Source organism: Camelina sativa, chromosome 2 (assembly GCF_000633955.1).
Source record: "Camelina sativa cultivar DH55 chromosome 2, Cs, whole genome shotgun sequence".
NCBI classification, from domain to species: Eukaryota; Viridiplantae; Streptophyta; class Magnoliopsida; order Brassicales; family Brassicaceae; genus Camelina; species Camelina sativa.
Window position 1 is genome coordinate 14,509,552 of NC_025686.1, and position 17,931 is coordinate 14,527,482.

The following is a 17,931-nucleotide window of genomic DNA, read 5'->3' on the forward strand; positions in this document are numbered from 1 at the left end:
CAAAACATTTATAATTAAGTAGTAAACAACAAAAATTAAACTTTTAAATGATTAGATAAAATAACTAACTGATTCTTTTATAAATAACAACATTTATTTATAATTTGGTTTAAGTTTAAAGTGCCAAAATAAAATATTTTAATTTGAGACCGACAACCCGATCTGACCCGCCGGTTCAAGCACCGGTTCCCGGGATTTTAGCGGGTTTTTAGTGGGTTTTATTTGTTAGGTTTTTAGAGGTTACTCGGACCAGAATACCTATCGGATTGTGGTTGGATCGAACCGACCGGCCGGTCTGGTCCTGGTTAAATAACATTGATATAAATCATTCAAATCTCTATTCACCAAAATACATCTCTCATATTCATACAAAAAACAAAAATAATAACAATCGTTTCTCAATTTACAATGCTACACGTCTTATAAATTATATTTTATTTTAAAATTAAAATACAGATAAAATGAATTTTAACCTGTGCTCTAGCACGGGTCCAAATCTAGTTTGTTTTTATTTGTAAGTACAATGCAAAGACAAAATGGATGATGTTACAGTCTTTTACCTTTTCTAGGTACAATCTAAAACTGTTTCAGTCAATGCAACGCAACTCCAACTTTATATTCTTTTTTTGTATAAACTCTATTCCTTTAACTATTTACATATTAAATCTCTGACCGTGTCTCTCTTTCTAAACAATCTCAATAATACTAATCGAAAAGTACAAATGAAAATATTTACTTTTTTAAAAAGTTTTTGAAACAAATTCATAACAAGATTGATTGATTGGCTAAATGAAGAAAAGAAGGTTAAAGCTAAATGTTACGGACAATTGTTTTTATCTTGAAGTACAATGCAAAGGCAACTAAGATGCTCTTTCATTTTAATGGTCCGAATGGTGACCGCGTATTTGGCTGTACGGGAAAAGAGGTTTTAGAGTGCGGTATGGTTCAACTGCGGTATATGCAAAAAAAAATATTTGCGGAAAAAGTGCGGTTTATACAGAATAAGCGGTACAGAACAAAATATGATTGGTCAAAAAAACTATTTGCGGTTTACAATAATATGTTTGACTGGTAAAAATACAAAAAGCGATACATATTACAAATTATAGATAAAATTATCAAAGTACATGGCAAAACCCATTTTTTTTTTGTAAAAATGGTATGTATTATATATTAAATATTATAAAATTTATTATAATAAAATAACTATATGTAGTTATATATTAAGTGTATTTTCTATTTACAAATGAGATATATACCCTATTATTGTAATAAAATTTTGAATAAAAAAATAGTATAAGAAAATTTTATGATTTCTTTGTATATGTGATTTTTTGAAAGATAAGTATAATATGTATACCAAAACTTAGTGAATGAAAAACTCAAAATGAAAATTTTAGTTTGACTAACTTATTTTTCTTTTCTTTAAATCTGTTTTTTTAATATAAAAACTCATTATTTTATAACTTATGAAAAATTAATGAAATAATTATTATATTTAAAAGGACACATTCAAAAACTAAACTATCTATGAGAAGTTTTAACAATTAAAAAATAAGTCAATTATTAACTCTTTTTATTAGTTATAAATTAAACAAAAAAATACTTATATCCAGTAGGTAACTGTTAAACAAAAACGCTGGTTAAATGGTGAGTTATATACCCAACTGCGGTCAATGTGTTAATTTTGTTTCTTGAAAAACGAAAAAGAATTATTTTTCTCTCTCCTAAAAATGCAAATTACTTTATTTTCGTGATTGGTGTAAAAGTCACTTTTTTTAAAACCACACTTAGAAATCCGCGATTGTTATATCACCATTCATTGCCTAAATGTTACATACGTTTGTTTTTATTTGTAAGTACAATGCAAAGACAAATTGGATGCTGTTACAGTGTTTTACCTTTTCTAGGTACAATCCAAAACTGTTTTGGTCAATGCAACGCAACTCCAACTTTATATATTTTTTTCGTATAAACTCTAGGGAATTTTACTAAATGTACCACATTGCATATAAAGTTTTTCAATTTTACCACATTTGAGTTACCTTTTGAAATCTACCAAAAGGAGCCGCATCACATGGCGTTTATACCCCCAGTATTCTCTGCCTGCGAAAAAGAAAATAGGTGTTCGGCGAGGAAGTACAACCTATGACTTGGCATTAATTACATCGGTAAGTTGAATTGGCATTTAATGTGGACAAAGGAGCAGAATGCTAGGTAAAAGGAAGCATTAGAATTAATAATAAAATAAATGAATTTCTTGTTTTTAACGGACATGTTCCTTGCGTTTAAGAGTAGAAGACGAATTGAGAGTTTTTATGGTGGACGAAGACACTGGTACGAAGGTATGTTAGTATTTATTGAGACAAAGATTTTTATTTCAAGTTTTTTTTATAGTGAGTTGGTATGTTCATTGTGCTGCAATAAATGTCCATCTTATGAAAGTATAAAAAGAAGAAATTTTGAAAATGTCGTAACATGTTTTAGTTGGCATAAAATTTGTAGGAGATGGAAGAAAGTGTTTGTGTTTTAGTTGGGGACTGGACTTGTGAAACTAGTGGGATTTGGAAGTTTGTTCCTCGCGTGGGAGAATTGGCGAGGTGTGTAGGGTATAATCAAGGGACGACATTGGTAGAGTTGGAAGAGAAGATCGCGAAATTGTTCAGGGTGCGCTTATGGGAGACAAAATTAATCTTGAGCTTTTGCTTTAGAGGAGATGCGGGAATTATGAGTCAAAGAAAAATGCCCCCGGTTGCGTTAAGATCAAAAATTGATTGGAATCAGTTCAAGGGGTTGATGGCGGATTACGGTGAACTATATCTCTATGTGAGTTTTAAAGGGTCGGCTGATGGAGAAAAGAGTGACGACATAGGGATAGGGTGCGATGGTATGGTTGCGGATGAAGGAGATGATGGGCTTGATGATGAAGTTTTGGTGGCGTTTGTGGAGGAGGTAGAAGCAAGTCATAAGGCTAAGATGGCTCAAAGGGTGGACAAGGGTAAACAGGGCTTGTCCACAATAGCTCTGGTGGTGGACAAGGATAATCAGGGGTTGTCCACAAGAGCTCCGTCGGTGGACAATGGGATTGGAATGGACAATAATTGTGAAGCGGGTCTATATGAGGTTAATGTGGTTACTGAATTAGAACCTGAGGACAATGTAATGGTGGGTGACCATGTTTAGGTGGTGGTCAATGGGGAAGATCGGCTTTGTGATGTACCGGTTTCTGATATGAGAGAGATGGGGGACAATATGATAAACGTCGACATAGTTGGCACATCTGGTGATGTTGTAGGTCCATTGTCCACTGTAGAAGCAGTAGTGGACAATGGTATAGTTGGGGATAGCAATCCGGAATATGATTACGATGAGTGGACTGAAAGGATTAACAAAGAGTATCCTCCAGAATGGGATCCTAACATGGTGAGGACGGGTGTAAATGATGATGAAGATGAGGATGTGGTTATGGAAGAGGGAAACTCTAGCGGAATCCCAATGAACAATGCGGTAGTAGCAGTGGGATCCTCATCTAGTTATCAATGTTTGGATGCTGATTTTGTTGATTTTGTTGGAGGACCTGTGATAGATGAAACTGATCCTCTATTGTTGAATGACGCTCCACCATGCCATGATAATATGAGAGGCTTACCAAGCCATGAAAGAAACATGGATTTAAAAAGAGCGGGTGATGCAATCCATGTAGGTAGAATCTTTGCAGATAAGGCAGAGATGCACAAGGCGCTTTCACTTTATGCTAGGAAGAGGATTTTTTGCTTTCGAATAGTTGCTTCCGACAAAACAAGAGTAATCGCATCCTGCGTGGACAAGAATTGTGGTTGGAGGGTTTATGTTGTCAATCTTCCAAACACCTTGAATTTGGAAGTGAGAACCGTTACAATGGAACAAGACTGCAACGTTGCAGCTAGGTCTAGATATGGAGAGAAAGCAACAGGCAAAGATATTGGCTGGACTTTTGCGAGGCAAATTTGCTAATGGGAAGAAAGGACCAAGGGCTTGCGAGTTACCAGAACTGGTATTGTCAGAGTTGAACGTAATGATAAAGTACATGAAAGCATGGAGCGCTAAGGAATTGGCTGTTAATGCTACACGAGGAACTGAAGAAGGAAGCTTCAAATTTCTGTCAACGTATCTACACCTCGTTAAGTCAACAAACCCTGGGACAATAACAGATTTGCATACAACAGTCAACAAGAAGGGTAACACTTTGTTCAAATATATCTTCTTTGCATTTGGGGCATGTATTGATGGGTACAAGTTTCTTAGGAAGGTTATAGTGATAGATGGTACATCGATGAAAGGTAAGTACAAAGGCTGTTTGGTAGCAGCTAGTGGCCAGGATGGATATATGCAGATTTATCCACTGGCCTTTGGGGTAGTGGAAGTGAATAATAATGTTGGGTGGGTGTGGTTTTTGAATAATCTATCAAAATTTGTTCCAGACGAAGAAGACCTTGTTTTCGTATCTGATAGGCATGCTTCAATCTATTCTGCACTGGCAAAAGTGTATCCACTAGCACATCATGCAGCATGCGCAGTTCATCTTTTTCGTAATGTTAAACACAAATATAATTGCTGTGGTTTTGCTGGGCTTGTCTCAAAATCAGGGAGAGCATATACAGTTGGTGATTTCCGTTATTGGTGGAGGCAAATCGAGGAAACAAAACCAGAGTGTGCAGAGTATCTACTTAAGATTGGACTACCACATTGGACACTATCACACTTCCTTGGTAACCGTTACAATTTGATGAGTAGCAACATCTCAGAGTCACTGAACACCACAATGCAAAAGGCTGTTGATTATCCGATAGTGTCAATGGTAGAGTTCATAAGAGCAATGTTGATGAGGTGGTTTTGGTGTAGAAGGACATTCGCTGGGAAGACAAGGACAAGGTATACACCAGAAATTGAAGAATTATTGATTGACCATCTGAATGAGTCACTCAAATGTGCGGTTCTTGGAGCTACTGACTGGATTTACCAAGTGAACGACGAGATTGGGTGTGAGTTTACAGTTGAACTAGAGAAAAAAACTTGTACTTGCAGAGTGTTTGACGTACTTATGGTACCTTGCTGTCATGCTCTGGCTGCTGGTCGGATAAGAAACATTGACCCATACACACTTATAAGCTGCTGTTATTTTGTTGGACCATGGAGAGAAAAGTACAAAGGAATTATAATACCTCTTCCAAATGAGAAAGACGTCGACATCCCAGAAGAATTGACAGAGGTACCTGTAAACCCACCAAGGACAAAGCGCCCGGGGGGAAGGCCAAAAAAGAGAAGGATTCCATCACAGGGTGAAATTCATCATGTAAGTCACTATATTTAAACATTTATGTCCACTGTTAAAAAACATGGTCCATGTAACTAAGCATTTGTTGGTTGGATATCAATGTTTTCCAGAAGAAGAAGAGAGAGAGTAACAAAATGTGGGAGATGTTTTGGACAAGGTCAAAACAGGAAAACATGCTCGACGTTAATTTGAAGAAATGAAGATTGGTTAAGGAAGTGTTATGGATGCTGATGGATTTTTCACTTTGAGTCCCCTCTTATTTTGTCTACTATGGTTGTAAGATTTAATGTCCTTCAGCTTTTGGGAACTCTTTTGGCTAGTATGGCTGTTATTTTGTCTACTATGGTTGTAAGATTTAATGTCCTTCAGCATTTGGGAACTCTTTAGGCTACGTGGCTGTTATTTTGGGGGATATGGTTGTAAGACTCTTTTGGCTACTATGGTTGTAAGATTTAATGCCCTTCAGCATTTGGGAACCCTTTTTATGAACAATTTCCTTCAACATTTGGCTACTATGATTGTAACATGTGACTGAGTTATGCGTGATGATGGAAAGGTAATTAAACTGTGGACATTGCATTATATGAAAGATTGAATGCGTGATGATGGACAAGTAATTAAATTGTGGATCTGTAATTAAAGGCATAGTTAATTACTCTTATGAAAACAACAGAAAAGATAGTAGCCCAGGGGAAGCAGAGAGTACATAACTTAACAAAAGGAAAAGGAAAGATTAGAGGACACTGAAAAACAACTGGTAGACAACAATCTGGGACTGGTAGACAACATCAAAGACTGTGATTTGTCGCGAACACATTAGTGCTTAAAAATGTAAAAAAGTATGCCAATAAGTAGAAAAAAGAGAAAGCCAAGGGTAAATCCTTTAAACACTTTTTGGAGAAAGATCAATGGAGTAGAAGGGTGATTGTTCCTTGGTGTAAGGTTGTGGACGTTGTAAGCAAGTTCTTTGTAACCATCACTGAACTCACGAATAAGTTGTTTGTGGTGGGCAATCTCTTCTCCATGATGTTCCATTTGGGCAGCCAGCATAGAAGGGTAGACCTTTGTGCCATTTGGTCCAAGAGTGAAGTAGTTAATAAGGTCGTCACGCTGATGAGCTTGCAGTGGAGGTCGTGGATTTCCTCGAGGATGGCCCCGTGCCACAGCTTGTTGAGGTGTAACCGCCATCCTTGTTTAAAAAGAAACCACAATTTTTTATTCCAGATCTAGGATATTTAAAGTGTAATAAATGGAAACAGAGCTTCAGAGATTATAAGGAACAATTAATACCTCAGATCTAGCACATTTGTAGTAAAGACGGTCCTGATTTGCACCGTCCTGGTGGGTACTTAGTTCAAGATTTCCACCACACCAGCAGTTCCTGGGTATCCCGTACTTTTGATTCTGGCGGTCGCGAGACTTAACTGAATCAGCAGAGGAGGAAGAAGGCTGACTGTAATTGTATCGCCCCATGTTGTTGGTAAATCCGAGACAATGTTAAGATGAAAAAGGGGATAATGAAAGTGATGGTGTATGTTCTCTGGACTTTATTGGTTTTAAATTTTTAATAGGTAATTGGCAATTATTTTCAAATTTTAAAAGGATGTGTCATTACAGCCTGTAAAGTGTTTTGGACATTGTGTGTGGCAAGGAGCAATGTCTTACCTGATTGATGGCGACCTGACGTTATCGAGAAAGTACAGTCAAACGTTATCGTTTTGGTTGAGTTCCAGAATATAGTTTGGTTGTAATGATGGTTATCTAGGTTTTTTTAGTGTAGTTTAGTTGCCATTCTGGACCAAAGTTATAAGTTAAGTCCACAGAGTAGTAAGGAGCATTGAATAAAGATATGTCCATTAATTAATGGAGAACACTGAAGTACATGCAAACGAAGACATAGACTTTGTTTAATGGTGGACATGGCGAAGATGTCATGTCCACCGTAACATGGAAAGACGTTAAAGCTTAAAACATACATATGAATTGAATACTCCTCCACCAGACAAAACAAGCTTCACAACGGGAATCCATGGTGCATGTGTAGCCATAACCGGCACACTTTAGAACATTATAAAACCGCCAAGTATCGCAATACCTTTTGATCCTACGTGGGCCAAGTTGACGAATGTTTTCAAAAACCGATTCAGAAAATTATTCAGCCATTGCATATGAGCCAACACGATCCGTAAATGAGGTGATCGTGGAGACACCATCGTGGTAATGACCAGCACAAATTAAGAACAAACCAAGTGCAAACTGCATTTCTTCAGAAAATGGGGTTGTATTGAACAATAGGTTGATGGCTTCGTCAATCTTACCTTCTCTAGCTACAAGGCGAAGACTTTCCAGGTAACAGGCGTACGGGTTGCCAGCCTTAACACACCTTATGAAGAAAGGGTGGAACTTTGAGGACTTGTCAATAAGAAAAGGTGCATGTTGAAAAGTAAGTAGACAAGTATGTTTAAGGACATATGAGTTAGTCACAATCCCTGTTTTAAAAATCGCTAGGCGTTAGTCGGGCGGTGAGGTAGCGCCTAGCGATTAATCGAAAAATGGGATTTAAATCGGGGATTAATCGGGGACTAGTTTTAAGGGTTTTATCAATATATGTGTATAATATATTAAATCTGTAAAATATTGTCAAGAGTTAACATTAGTCCAGTAGTTTAAGGATGTATAAAATGCCCACAGTTCATGAGTTTGAGCCCCACTTTCTCATTTTGTGTTTTTTTTTAATAAATGCAAAATGACGAAAATGCCATCGTCTTCTTCCTTGTGTATGTCGAACTGCAAGGATCTGTAAACCCTAATTTAAAACTGCTTCTTTGTTTTTTTTTCAACTATTAGCCGTTTTACCTTGTTATTATCATAGTTTTAACTCTCAAATAATAGATCTATGAAAGAAAATCACAGTTAGAAGTTTAAAAGTCCTCAAAATTTTTTTTTTTTGGTTTTCCGATTTGTTGGCCGATTAGGGTAAAATCCCGGCGTCAAGGACCCGTCCAGCGTGTAACCGGCGATTACACGGGCGCCTAGACCGATTTTTAAAACAAGGGTCACAATAGCTAATCCAGTTTTACCGGTAGCCATAAGTGGTCTGAGGTATTGGAAACCATATTTACCTAAACGATGGATTATGCAAAGCTGAAGATGATTGGGCAATGAGTAGAGGAGATTTTGCTTGGTTAATGAAAGTGGAGACATAGTTTTTGTATGAGTGATATAGTTGTATTCTTGATATAGTTGTATTCGTAGTGGTTGGTTAAATAGTGGAACGTTTTAGGACATCATTAAAAGAGACTATAATGAACTGTGTTTTGTAGTTGTGAGGTATTTAATGTTTTTTGAAACAAATTCATAACAAGATTGGTTGATTGGCTAAATGAAAAAAAAGAAGGTTAAAGCTAAATGTTAAGTACAATTGTTTTTATCTTGAAGTACAATGCAAAGGCAACTGAGATGCTCTTTCAGTCTAAGGGTCCTAATGGTGACTGCTTATTTGGCTGTGCGGTAAAAGAGGATTTAGAGTCCGGTATAGTTCAACTGCGGTATATGCATAAAAAGAACATTTGCAGAAAAAGTACGGTTTACACAGAATAATCGGTACAGAACAAAATTTGATTGGTAAAAAAAAACTATTTGCGGTTTACAATAATATGTTTGAATGGTAAAAATACAAAAAGCGATACATATTACAAATTATAGATAAAATTATCAAAGTACATGGCAAAACACCCTTTTTGTTGTAAAAATGGTGATGTAGTATATATTATATATTTTAAAATTTATTATAATAAAATAACTATATGTAGTTATATATTAAGTGTATTTATCTATCTACAAATGAGATATATATTCTATTTTTGTAATAAAATTTTGAATTAAAAAAATACTATAAGAAATTTTTTTGATTTCTTTGTATATGTGATTTTTTGAAAGATAAGTATAATATGTATACCAAATATTAGTGAATTAAAAAATTAAAATTAAAAACTTATTTTTCTTTTCTTTAAATCTGTTTTTTTTAATATAAAAACTCATTATTTTATAACTTATGAAATATTAATGAACTAATTATTATATTTAAAAACTAAATTATCTATGAGAAGTTTTAACAATTAAAAAATAAGTCGATTATTAACTCTTTTTATTAGTTATAAATTAAACAGAAAATACTTATATCAAGTAGGTAACTGTTAAACAAAAACGCTGGTTAATTGGTGAGTTATATACCCAACTGCGGTCTATATATTAATTTTGTTCTTTGAAAAACGAAAAATAATTATTTTTCTCTCTCCTAAAAACGTAAATTACTTTATTTTTGTGATTGTTACTTTTTAACGTAAAACGTAAATTACGTAAAAGTCACTTTTTAAAAAACAACACTTCGAAATCCGTGATTGTTATGTCACCATTCATTGCCTAAATGTTACATACATTTGTTTTTATTTGTAAGTACAATACAAAGATAAATGGGATGCTGTTACGTCTTTTACCTTTTCTAGGTACAATCCAAAACTGTTTCGGTCAATGCAACGCAACTCCAACTTTATATTTTTTTTTCGTATAATCTCTATCTATACTAGTATTTTTGCAGCAGTTTTTGCTCAAAAATATTTTTTGGAAAGTTTTTGCATTTAATGCATTAACTTTACTATTTGTTACCATTTTCAAAATTAATTATAGGTAAGATTTAAAAAAATAGAAAATACGTCTACCTCATTTAAACATAAATATATTATTCTTTTTCATTTTTATTTGAATTTATATTTAAATTATCTTGAATTATTTTATAATATATTTAGTTAATAATAATTGTGATTTTTTCTTGCATATGATGTAATAAAAAAAATTAAAATGGACATATATTACTCAATAGATGAATAAAAAAATACGGGTACAATATCCCACATCGCCTAAAAAATTGAGCAATAGTTCAAAGTCATATTATAAAAGAGACCAAAATGATTTAGAATACAAATGAGTAGAAAACTTAATTTATCAAGCATTCAAACTTAAAAAAATTTTATTTGGTTTATTCCGATTCTTTATTTTAAATATTTTTTAAAAGTTAAATATTAGAAATATTTAAAACTTTTAAAAAATAAATATTATAAATATTTATAAAACATATAAATATTATTAATATTTATATGTTTACAAAGTTAAACTTTATAATATATTAATAGTACTTAAAAGTTAGAAGACCTTTAAAATATTAATAATATATTTAAACTTTTACGAAACTTCAATTATGAGAATTACTCAACCGTTTTAAGAATTATAAGTATTATAAATATTTAAACTTTATAAGAAGAGTCAATCTTATAAAATGTAAATGGTTACAATCTTAATAAATAACATATCAACTCAATCTAATATTTATCATACAAAATATTAAATATTAAAAATTAAGATGATATAGTACAAGTTAAAAGATCTCGGGACGGGGTTATATAGCGAGACGGATTTTGTCGATATTTATATAAGTTGAAAGTATCATTAATTCGGTGTTACATGGGTAAAACATCATTTTATTATTTTGTTAACACTATTGGTACCAGAGAATATATATATTTAATTAAATTGGTTAAATAAATATTATGGTTTAAACTATAAAATTAACAATTATTATATAATTATTTAACCAATAAATACAACTTATAATTTAAATATCTTAATTATAAATAATTTACCCTGCGGTGTACCGCGGGTCCTAATCTAGTTCCTTTAAGTATTTACATATTAAATCTCTGACTATGTCTCTCTTTCTAAACAATCTCAATAAAACTAATCAAAAAGTACAAATGAAAATATTTACTTTTTAAAAAAGTTTTTGAAACAAATTCATAACAAGATTGGTTGATTGGCAAACAAATTCATTATCTGTGTGGTGAGTTTCTTCCTGAAGAGTGAGGATTCAAGATTATGGACATGGTGAGAAGGTTGCTTTGGTGCTAGCTTCGTTGTTTGGGCTTAGATCTCATTGATTGGCAAATGTGAGTGCATGACCATGGCTTATCTAAGCTAAGATATCTGTTTTCTGTGATTTGTGTGATATGTGATTGTTTTTGTGAGTTCTATGTGTTGTTCGTGACTCATGAGGCTTAGATCTGTACCTGGGATCGTGTGGGACGGATAGGAGAAGCGTGGAGGCGAGATTTGGAGTTTCTGTTCGTGAGGAGGCGATGCTCGACAGGAGTGCAAGTCTTGTGTCGGTTGACACTGATGCGAGGACGGTGCGTTTGACCTACGAATATCGATCGATGCCTTGTGGAGGTGTTGGTCGATGCAGTTAGGGATTTTCGTGAAATGTCAAGCATGCGTCGATCGACACAAGGAGTGTGTCAGTTGACGCAAGGTGGTATCGATTGACACACCCTTTGCAAGTGTCGATCGACACCTAGTTGGTGTCGGTCGACACCAACCTTCAGCAGCGGCTGACGACATGTTTGCTTTGTGTATTGTTTGTTGATTGTGGCATGAGAGATCTTATTGCTTATGTGTATAGCCCAGTAGATGAAAAGATTGCCTCACTAAGTATTTCTGGTAATACTTATGCCTCTCTTTTGTGTTGTGGCGCAGGTAAATGCAAAGTGTGATCGTGGAATCAAGACTATGAAGAGGAGGATGTTCTAGAGGCTCAGTTGTTTGCTTTGTGTCTTTGAGAAGATGCTAGAGTGGAACTTAGTTGTCTAGAACAGTTGTTAGGATTGACGGTTTTATGACTTTGCTTTATGTTTTGGATTGTTCCTGAATTGATATTAAGTTGTTCTTTTACTCGTTATTGGTTTATTGGAATTTCTTATTAATTATCCGCTATTGTTATTGATTGGGGTAGGTTGCTAGTGAGTATGAGATCACTAGATATTAGATTATATATTAAAAAAACGGATTGGGTTGTTTCACTTACACTCAAAAACTTGAGAAAACTAAGGAAGTTGATAGCCAGTACATTAGCTCAATTAACAATGTCGTAGAGTTACTTACAAAGGTCATTCCTGCTATTTCATTCAGAATGCATCTTTAGAGATCAAAATACATCTTTTGAAGATGATACTTCCAGGAGGAGTAATTTGATGATTCGTGTGCCTGCACTTTTTTACCCTTCTCATAGTTTTTATCCCACTGGGTTTTCCCATGATAAGGTTTTTAATGAGGCAACAAATAACACGCAGAAGATCGACTTAAAAAAAAAATATCAATGGTGAAGGTTTATCTCTCTTCAAAATCTTTGTCATATATCGACTAGATCAGAAGAATGAAGAGAATGATTGATATGAATCATCTACGAAATACATGAAGAAAAGTAGACTCGTTTGTTCGAAGTAAAGAGTGAACGATATAAGTCATCTATGAAATCTATGAAGAGAACAAGACTTGTCTATTCTAGCGGGAGATTGTGTCATTGTACTCCTTTTCCCTTATCGTAGTTTTTATCCTATATGGTTTTTCTATGATAAAGTTTTTAATGGATCATTATACAATAAGTAAATGGTGATGGATAATCAAGGGGGAGTTTTATAAACGAATAATCATAAGATTGATTATCCATCACCTTGATCTTATCTTCTAATCACTTGGTCCCCAAGTTACCTAGTAATCAAGTAACCAATGCTTATCCATTTACTAAACCCCTATATATATGTACTTTGCTTCACTTGTAAAAGATATGAACAACACAAGAAACAATTTCCTTCACTTTCCAGTCTCTCTCCCCTTATATATTATAGTGTATATAGTTATACATACATATATACAGATATACTGTTTGACAAAAAAAAAAAAAAAAACATATATACAGATATACATATATTATATTTTTATGTTATGTTTTATAACACTTTTGGATTTAAATGCTATTATTATTCCAAGAAAAAAAATCATCAAAAACTCTCATTATATGAAAAATTCATAATCATATTGACAGCAGTGTATGGACCCAAGATAATTCTCGACATATACCATACTAATTCGAGTCTTGAGGGTCACACGACATCTAAATTCAACCTCCTAACTTCCTAACTACAGTATCCGAAGCGTCACTGAACATACCCAAATAGTGGTGCTCATGGTGTCGATAATTAAATATATTTGTTTTGAAAAAATTGAGCAATAAACTGAAATGAACCTTAGAAAACAATTATATACGGTAGGAAACATTTCATCAAATGCAAGTTCTTTAGAGGGTAAGAATTCACCACAAGACAAAAGTATACACGCCCATCCATCCTTTTGGGAAGCATACGACGCATTGAGTTAACAAACCAGTGTGTTCAAACTGTTTCATAATCATGTCCATGTGCAAACGTATCCGTTTTTATCAGCGGATGCCAATGGTTTCCCGATCCCACTCCAAGAACAACACAGTATAGGAGATGTTTGCTCCTTGAGAATGCTCACAATATTGCCTTTAGATAGTGACCATACATGAACCGTCCCATCAGCAGATCCCGCAGCCACATAATCATCATCTGGACTTATACATGATCGGCTCCAATTCGATGCCAATCTGTTCCCTGATGCTCTCAACGTCCCACATATTTCAAGAGTCCGGGTGTCGAAAACATTATGCACGTTGTCTCTCCCGCTCGTCAAGATCCTATTTCCATTCCGGGACAATGATACCGAGGTCACAGCAGAAGAATGTCCAGCTACTTCAGAGAGAAGTTTACCAGTTTGAATATCCCATAATCTAAGATTCCCATCCATGTGGCCTGAGAATACGGTAAGCCCATCTATGCTGAGGCAGATTGCATTGCAGTTACTGGTAAAGAGTACGGTGTTAGTGCAGTAACCTTTCTGCAAATCCCAAAGTTTATGGTACGGTCATATGCTGCACTGACGACATGTCGGCTGGAGAATTTGCTCACATCCACAGCACAAACCTTATCAGTGTGGCCTGTGAGTGTATGGCGTACCCTACCCGAGCTTACATCCCACACAAACAAATTGTTTGAGCTGCTTGCTGCGATCACGGATTTATTGTCGTGGGTTACGGCAAGATCAAGTATATTCCCCAAGGAACCGAATAAGCTTTTGATTAACGTCCCGCTATTGGTGTCCCACATTTTTACTGCTCGGTCTTGCCCACCAGTAAACAGAGTACCCGAGTTGTATTCAAAGATTATTGAACCACAGCCACCTTCATGAGCATGGATACGGTGTCCACATGTTGACGGAATGGTTGACTCAACAAAGTGATCGGTTCCATCTTCATTGCTGCGGACAACGCCATCAACTTGTTGCCGCGCAAGATTTTCCAAACCATTTGCCTTCAGCTTAGCTAGCATTTCTTCATAGAGATCATTTGCCTAAGTAAGAAAAAAATAATTAAGGCCAGCCTAACCAAAGGGGACTAATAAACTCTGCCATTAGAAACTCTCAATGAAATGGAAGTCCTTATGTACCTCGTTAAGACGTTCAGCATCCTGCATCTTCTGTAACATCCATCGATCAATTAACATTTTATTCTCGGACTCTGCTTTTTGCGCTCTATTTGTCATCTCCTCCAGCTGAGACCGGATTTCCTGGTTTTCAGCAATAAGTACATCCACCGTCTTGGTCTTTTCCTCTAACTCTTCTTGTAATCGTGTACACTCTTCCCTACAGAACAACTCTAGTTTTAAGAATCGCACAACTTAATTCCTTACACTCAGTGCAAAACAATTATTACCTTCTTTGGGTTAATTCCTTCTGCGTGTCATTAATTAACAACTCCTTCTCTTGTAAAGAAGCTTTTGAAGTTCTTGATTCAGCTACTTCTATCACAAGTTGTTCAGACAGTCGGGATTGAGCCTTGTAGCATTGCTGTAACTCTGTTTCCAGTTTTTCTGTTTTCTCCTTCCATTCTGACCCCTACATGCATATAGATAAACCAGATCCGGAGTTCAGGACATGTTTCAGATAATTGTAGAGAGAAAAGACCAAATGAACTGCCAAGCTGAACCAAAACAAAAGGGTCCAATACAAACTTCGAGGCATACTACTCAACTGAAGCAAGCATAAACTTAAAACTAAACTAGACATACTTTTATACTACTCTGTGACACAAACAGTACAACAACATAACCAAAAACAAAAAGCAGATTAAAGAACGGAGAAATGGATCAATGTTTTATATCATCCATTGCAGGAGACACAAGCAGAGGTCAAGACAAACTCACAACAAACAACATACAGAGAGCTACAATTTTGGTTAAGAAATTCAAAGAAGAGCACTACATAACATTTCTTGCAAAGTATTCCATAGTGCAAATTATATGAAAGAACCTTAAACCTTTCCATGTTTACTAAGCAATATGAAGATGAAAATGGCGAAATACGAAGCAATTGATAAAAGGAACGAACAAGGTTACCTGAGAAAGAATAGGCTTAGAGAGAGCAGAAATCGCAGGAGCATGAGCTCCTTCTTCAAGAAGATGACGCTTCCGCAAAGCTCTCAAAGCGTCTTTGATCGCTTCCATAGCTTTCTCCTCAACTGACCTGAAAAAGTTCCGACGATCGTCGGAATCAAAAAAATTTCACACAATCGTAAAAAAAAACCTTATTTAACAAAAGATCCAAATCAAGACTTACATCATCTCTCGATCAGAGTTCGGAATTAGGGTTTGAGTAGAGGTTGATTTTGATCGGAAACGGTGGCGACTTTAAGTTCCACCGCCTGCTTTACGATTCCCCAAAATTACAACAATACAAAAACTGCAATGTTCTGCAATGTGATTTTTTTTTTGGATTTTTCCCAACAAAATTAGTTTATTGAAAAATTGATTAAAATCAGATTTTGTAATTAATGATTACTTAATGATTTATGATCAATATATATAAACAAGAAAATGAATTTTTCTACATGATTTCGTAATTTCATTAAATTAAAATTGGTAAACTATACATTAAATTAATCTTTATTCATACCATTTTACGTGAAGTTTTGTTATAGTAGTAGCCGGAAAGCAACATCAGAATATCAGCTTACTGGGCCTATAAAAGCCCATTTACATTGTTTCCTAATTCCTGACTAGAGTAGTAGATCACGTCATGAGGGCTACGTGGCGAGATATGAATCCAACTGGAGTATGAACACAACGAACAGAGTAAACAGAACATGAGAGAAGAAACTAGAATCTATAACAAAACAAACCAAGAATGAGAGCTCCGGTTTTAATATGCCCAACAATCACATTAAGAGCATACGGTCGTCTCTGTTGTGCACCACGTAGACTTCACTGCCACGGCTCATCATCTCAGTTTCTAAATCTCAATCTCTCTCGCTTCTCCCGTCGTCTCCTCACTTCCTTCTTCCACATGGAGGTATATGTTTCAGTTTTATTCCCAACACTTATTCTCACTGTGGTTACTTCTTAAGGATTTGGTTCAATTTGTGACTGGTGTGCTTAGACGAATTTAATATGTGGAGTGATAGCAGTTTCAGAGTGGAGCTGGCTCGAGTGGCAAGAAAACAATGGTGGAAAATTTGAAGCGGTACGGTGTGATATCATCGAAAAGGGTAGCTCAAGTTATGGAAGATTTGGATAGAGGTCTCTTTGTACCAGCTGGTTCTTCAGCTTATGTTGATACTCCTGTGCCTATAGGTTATAATGCCACCATTTCTGCTCCACATATGCATGCTACTTGCTTGCAACTCTTGGAAGATAAGCTCCAGCCCGGAATGCGTGCTTTGGATGTTGGTTCAGGTTACCTTTATACTTGATGTTATGTAATAGTCTAAGTTGTTTGAGTTTTGGGTAGGAGTTAGCATGACAATAAGCTTATGTTTGAAGGAACCGGGTACTTGACTGGCTGTTTTGCGCTGATGGTTGGAGCTGAGGGACGTGTTGTTGGTGTGGATCATATCCCTGAATTGGTTGATATGTCGATCAAGAATATAGAAAAGAGTGTCGCTGCTTCTTTGCTTAAGAAAGGATCTCTCTCCCTACATGTCGGTGGTAGGTATTCGCTTTCCAACTTCAAAACATTGTATGGATGAACTTTCCCTTATGAGCAAAATCATCGACTCATTCTTACCTTATGGCAGATGGAAGAAAGGGTTGGCAAGAGTTTGGACCGTATGATGCGATACACGTAGGAGCAGCGGCATCAGAAATCCCACAGCCTCTTTTGGATCAGCTAAAACCAGGTGGGCGAATGGTGATTCCACTAGGAACCTATTTTCAAGACCTCAAGGTAATTGACAAAAGCGAGGATGGTTCCATCAAGGCACATACAGAAACTTCAGTTAGGTATGTGCCCCTCACTAGCCGTGACGAACAGTTAGGAGGATTCTGACCAAGAAACAAAACTCTATATCCCCCATCTTAGTGTACATACATGTAGAGGTTGTGTAATGTTTTGTAATATGTTTTGATGGGTAATAAAGAAAATATGTTTACAAAAGCTTGAACTCAAGTTTGATTTCCCATAGCTACATCGTAGTTGCAACTGAGAACATTTACAATCATATCTCACAATATCAAGACTCACTGAACTTTCAAAATGCACGCCTTGGTCGTTCCGCAGCCACGTTTACTTTAATTGCTCTGCCTTCCAAATTCTGAAACCACAAAGGAACAATTAGATAACAGAAAGCCACAGGTCACAAGAAGATAAACCAAATAAAC

The 17,931-nt window shown here is 35.5% G+C and overlaps 2 protein-coding genes across 3 annotated transcripts; one reads left to right on the forward strand and one right to left on the reverse strand.

Annotated features, from left to right (window-relative positions):
* On the reverse strand, positions 13,431-16,150 carry LOC104724865 (autophagy-related protein 16-like). The gene is given in 6 exon segments (XM_019235235.1): positions 13,431-14,136; positions 14,139-14,628; positions 14,725-14,920; positions 14,991-15,172; positions 15,673-15,799; positions 15,893-16,150. Coding segments are annotated over 6 exon segments (1,530 nt in total). The 5' UTR covers positions 15,898-16,150; the 3' UTR covers positions 13,431-13,606.
* Positions 16,389-17,707, forward strand: LOC104724883 (protein-L-isoaspartate O-methyltransferase 2). 2 transcript variants are annotated; one of them, XM_010443448.2, is made up of 4 exons: positions 16,389-16,624; positions 16,737-17,007; positions 17,095-17,259; positions 17,349-17,707. In XM_010443448.2, exons 1-4 carry the CDS (start codon positions 16,460-16,462, stop codon positions 17,597-17,599), a joined length of 852 nt encoding a protein of 283 aa, XP_010441750.1. In that variant the 5' UTR covers positions 16,389-16,459; the 3' UTR covers positions 17,600-17,707. The 2 variants fall into 2 exon arrangements, with proteins under 2 accessions (XP_010441750.1, XP_010441758.1); XM_010443456.2 differs by having other exon boundaries at positions 16,391-16,624; positions 16,740-17,007.

Excerpts from the sequence above, each read along its gene's own strand:
- LOC104724883 (XM_010443448.2), top strand. The coding sequence starts at position 16,460 with ATGAGAGCTCCGGTTTTAATATGCCCAACAATCACATTAAGAGCATAC. Across the intron at positions 16,625-16,736 it reads CTTCCTTCTTCCACATGGAG|CAGTTTCAGAGTGGAGCTGG; the intron begins GTATATGTTTCA and ends GTGGAGTGATAG. Across the intron at positions 17,008-17,094 it reads TGCTTTGGATGTTGGTTCAG|GAACCGGGTACTTGACTGGC; the intron begins GTTACCTTTATA and ends TTATGTTTGAAG.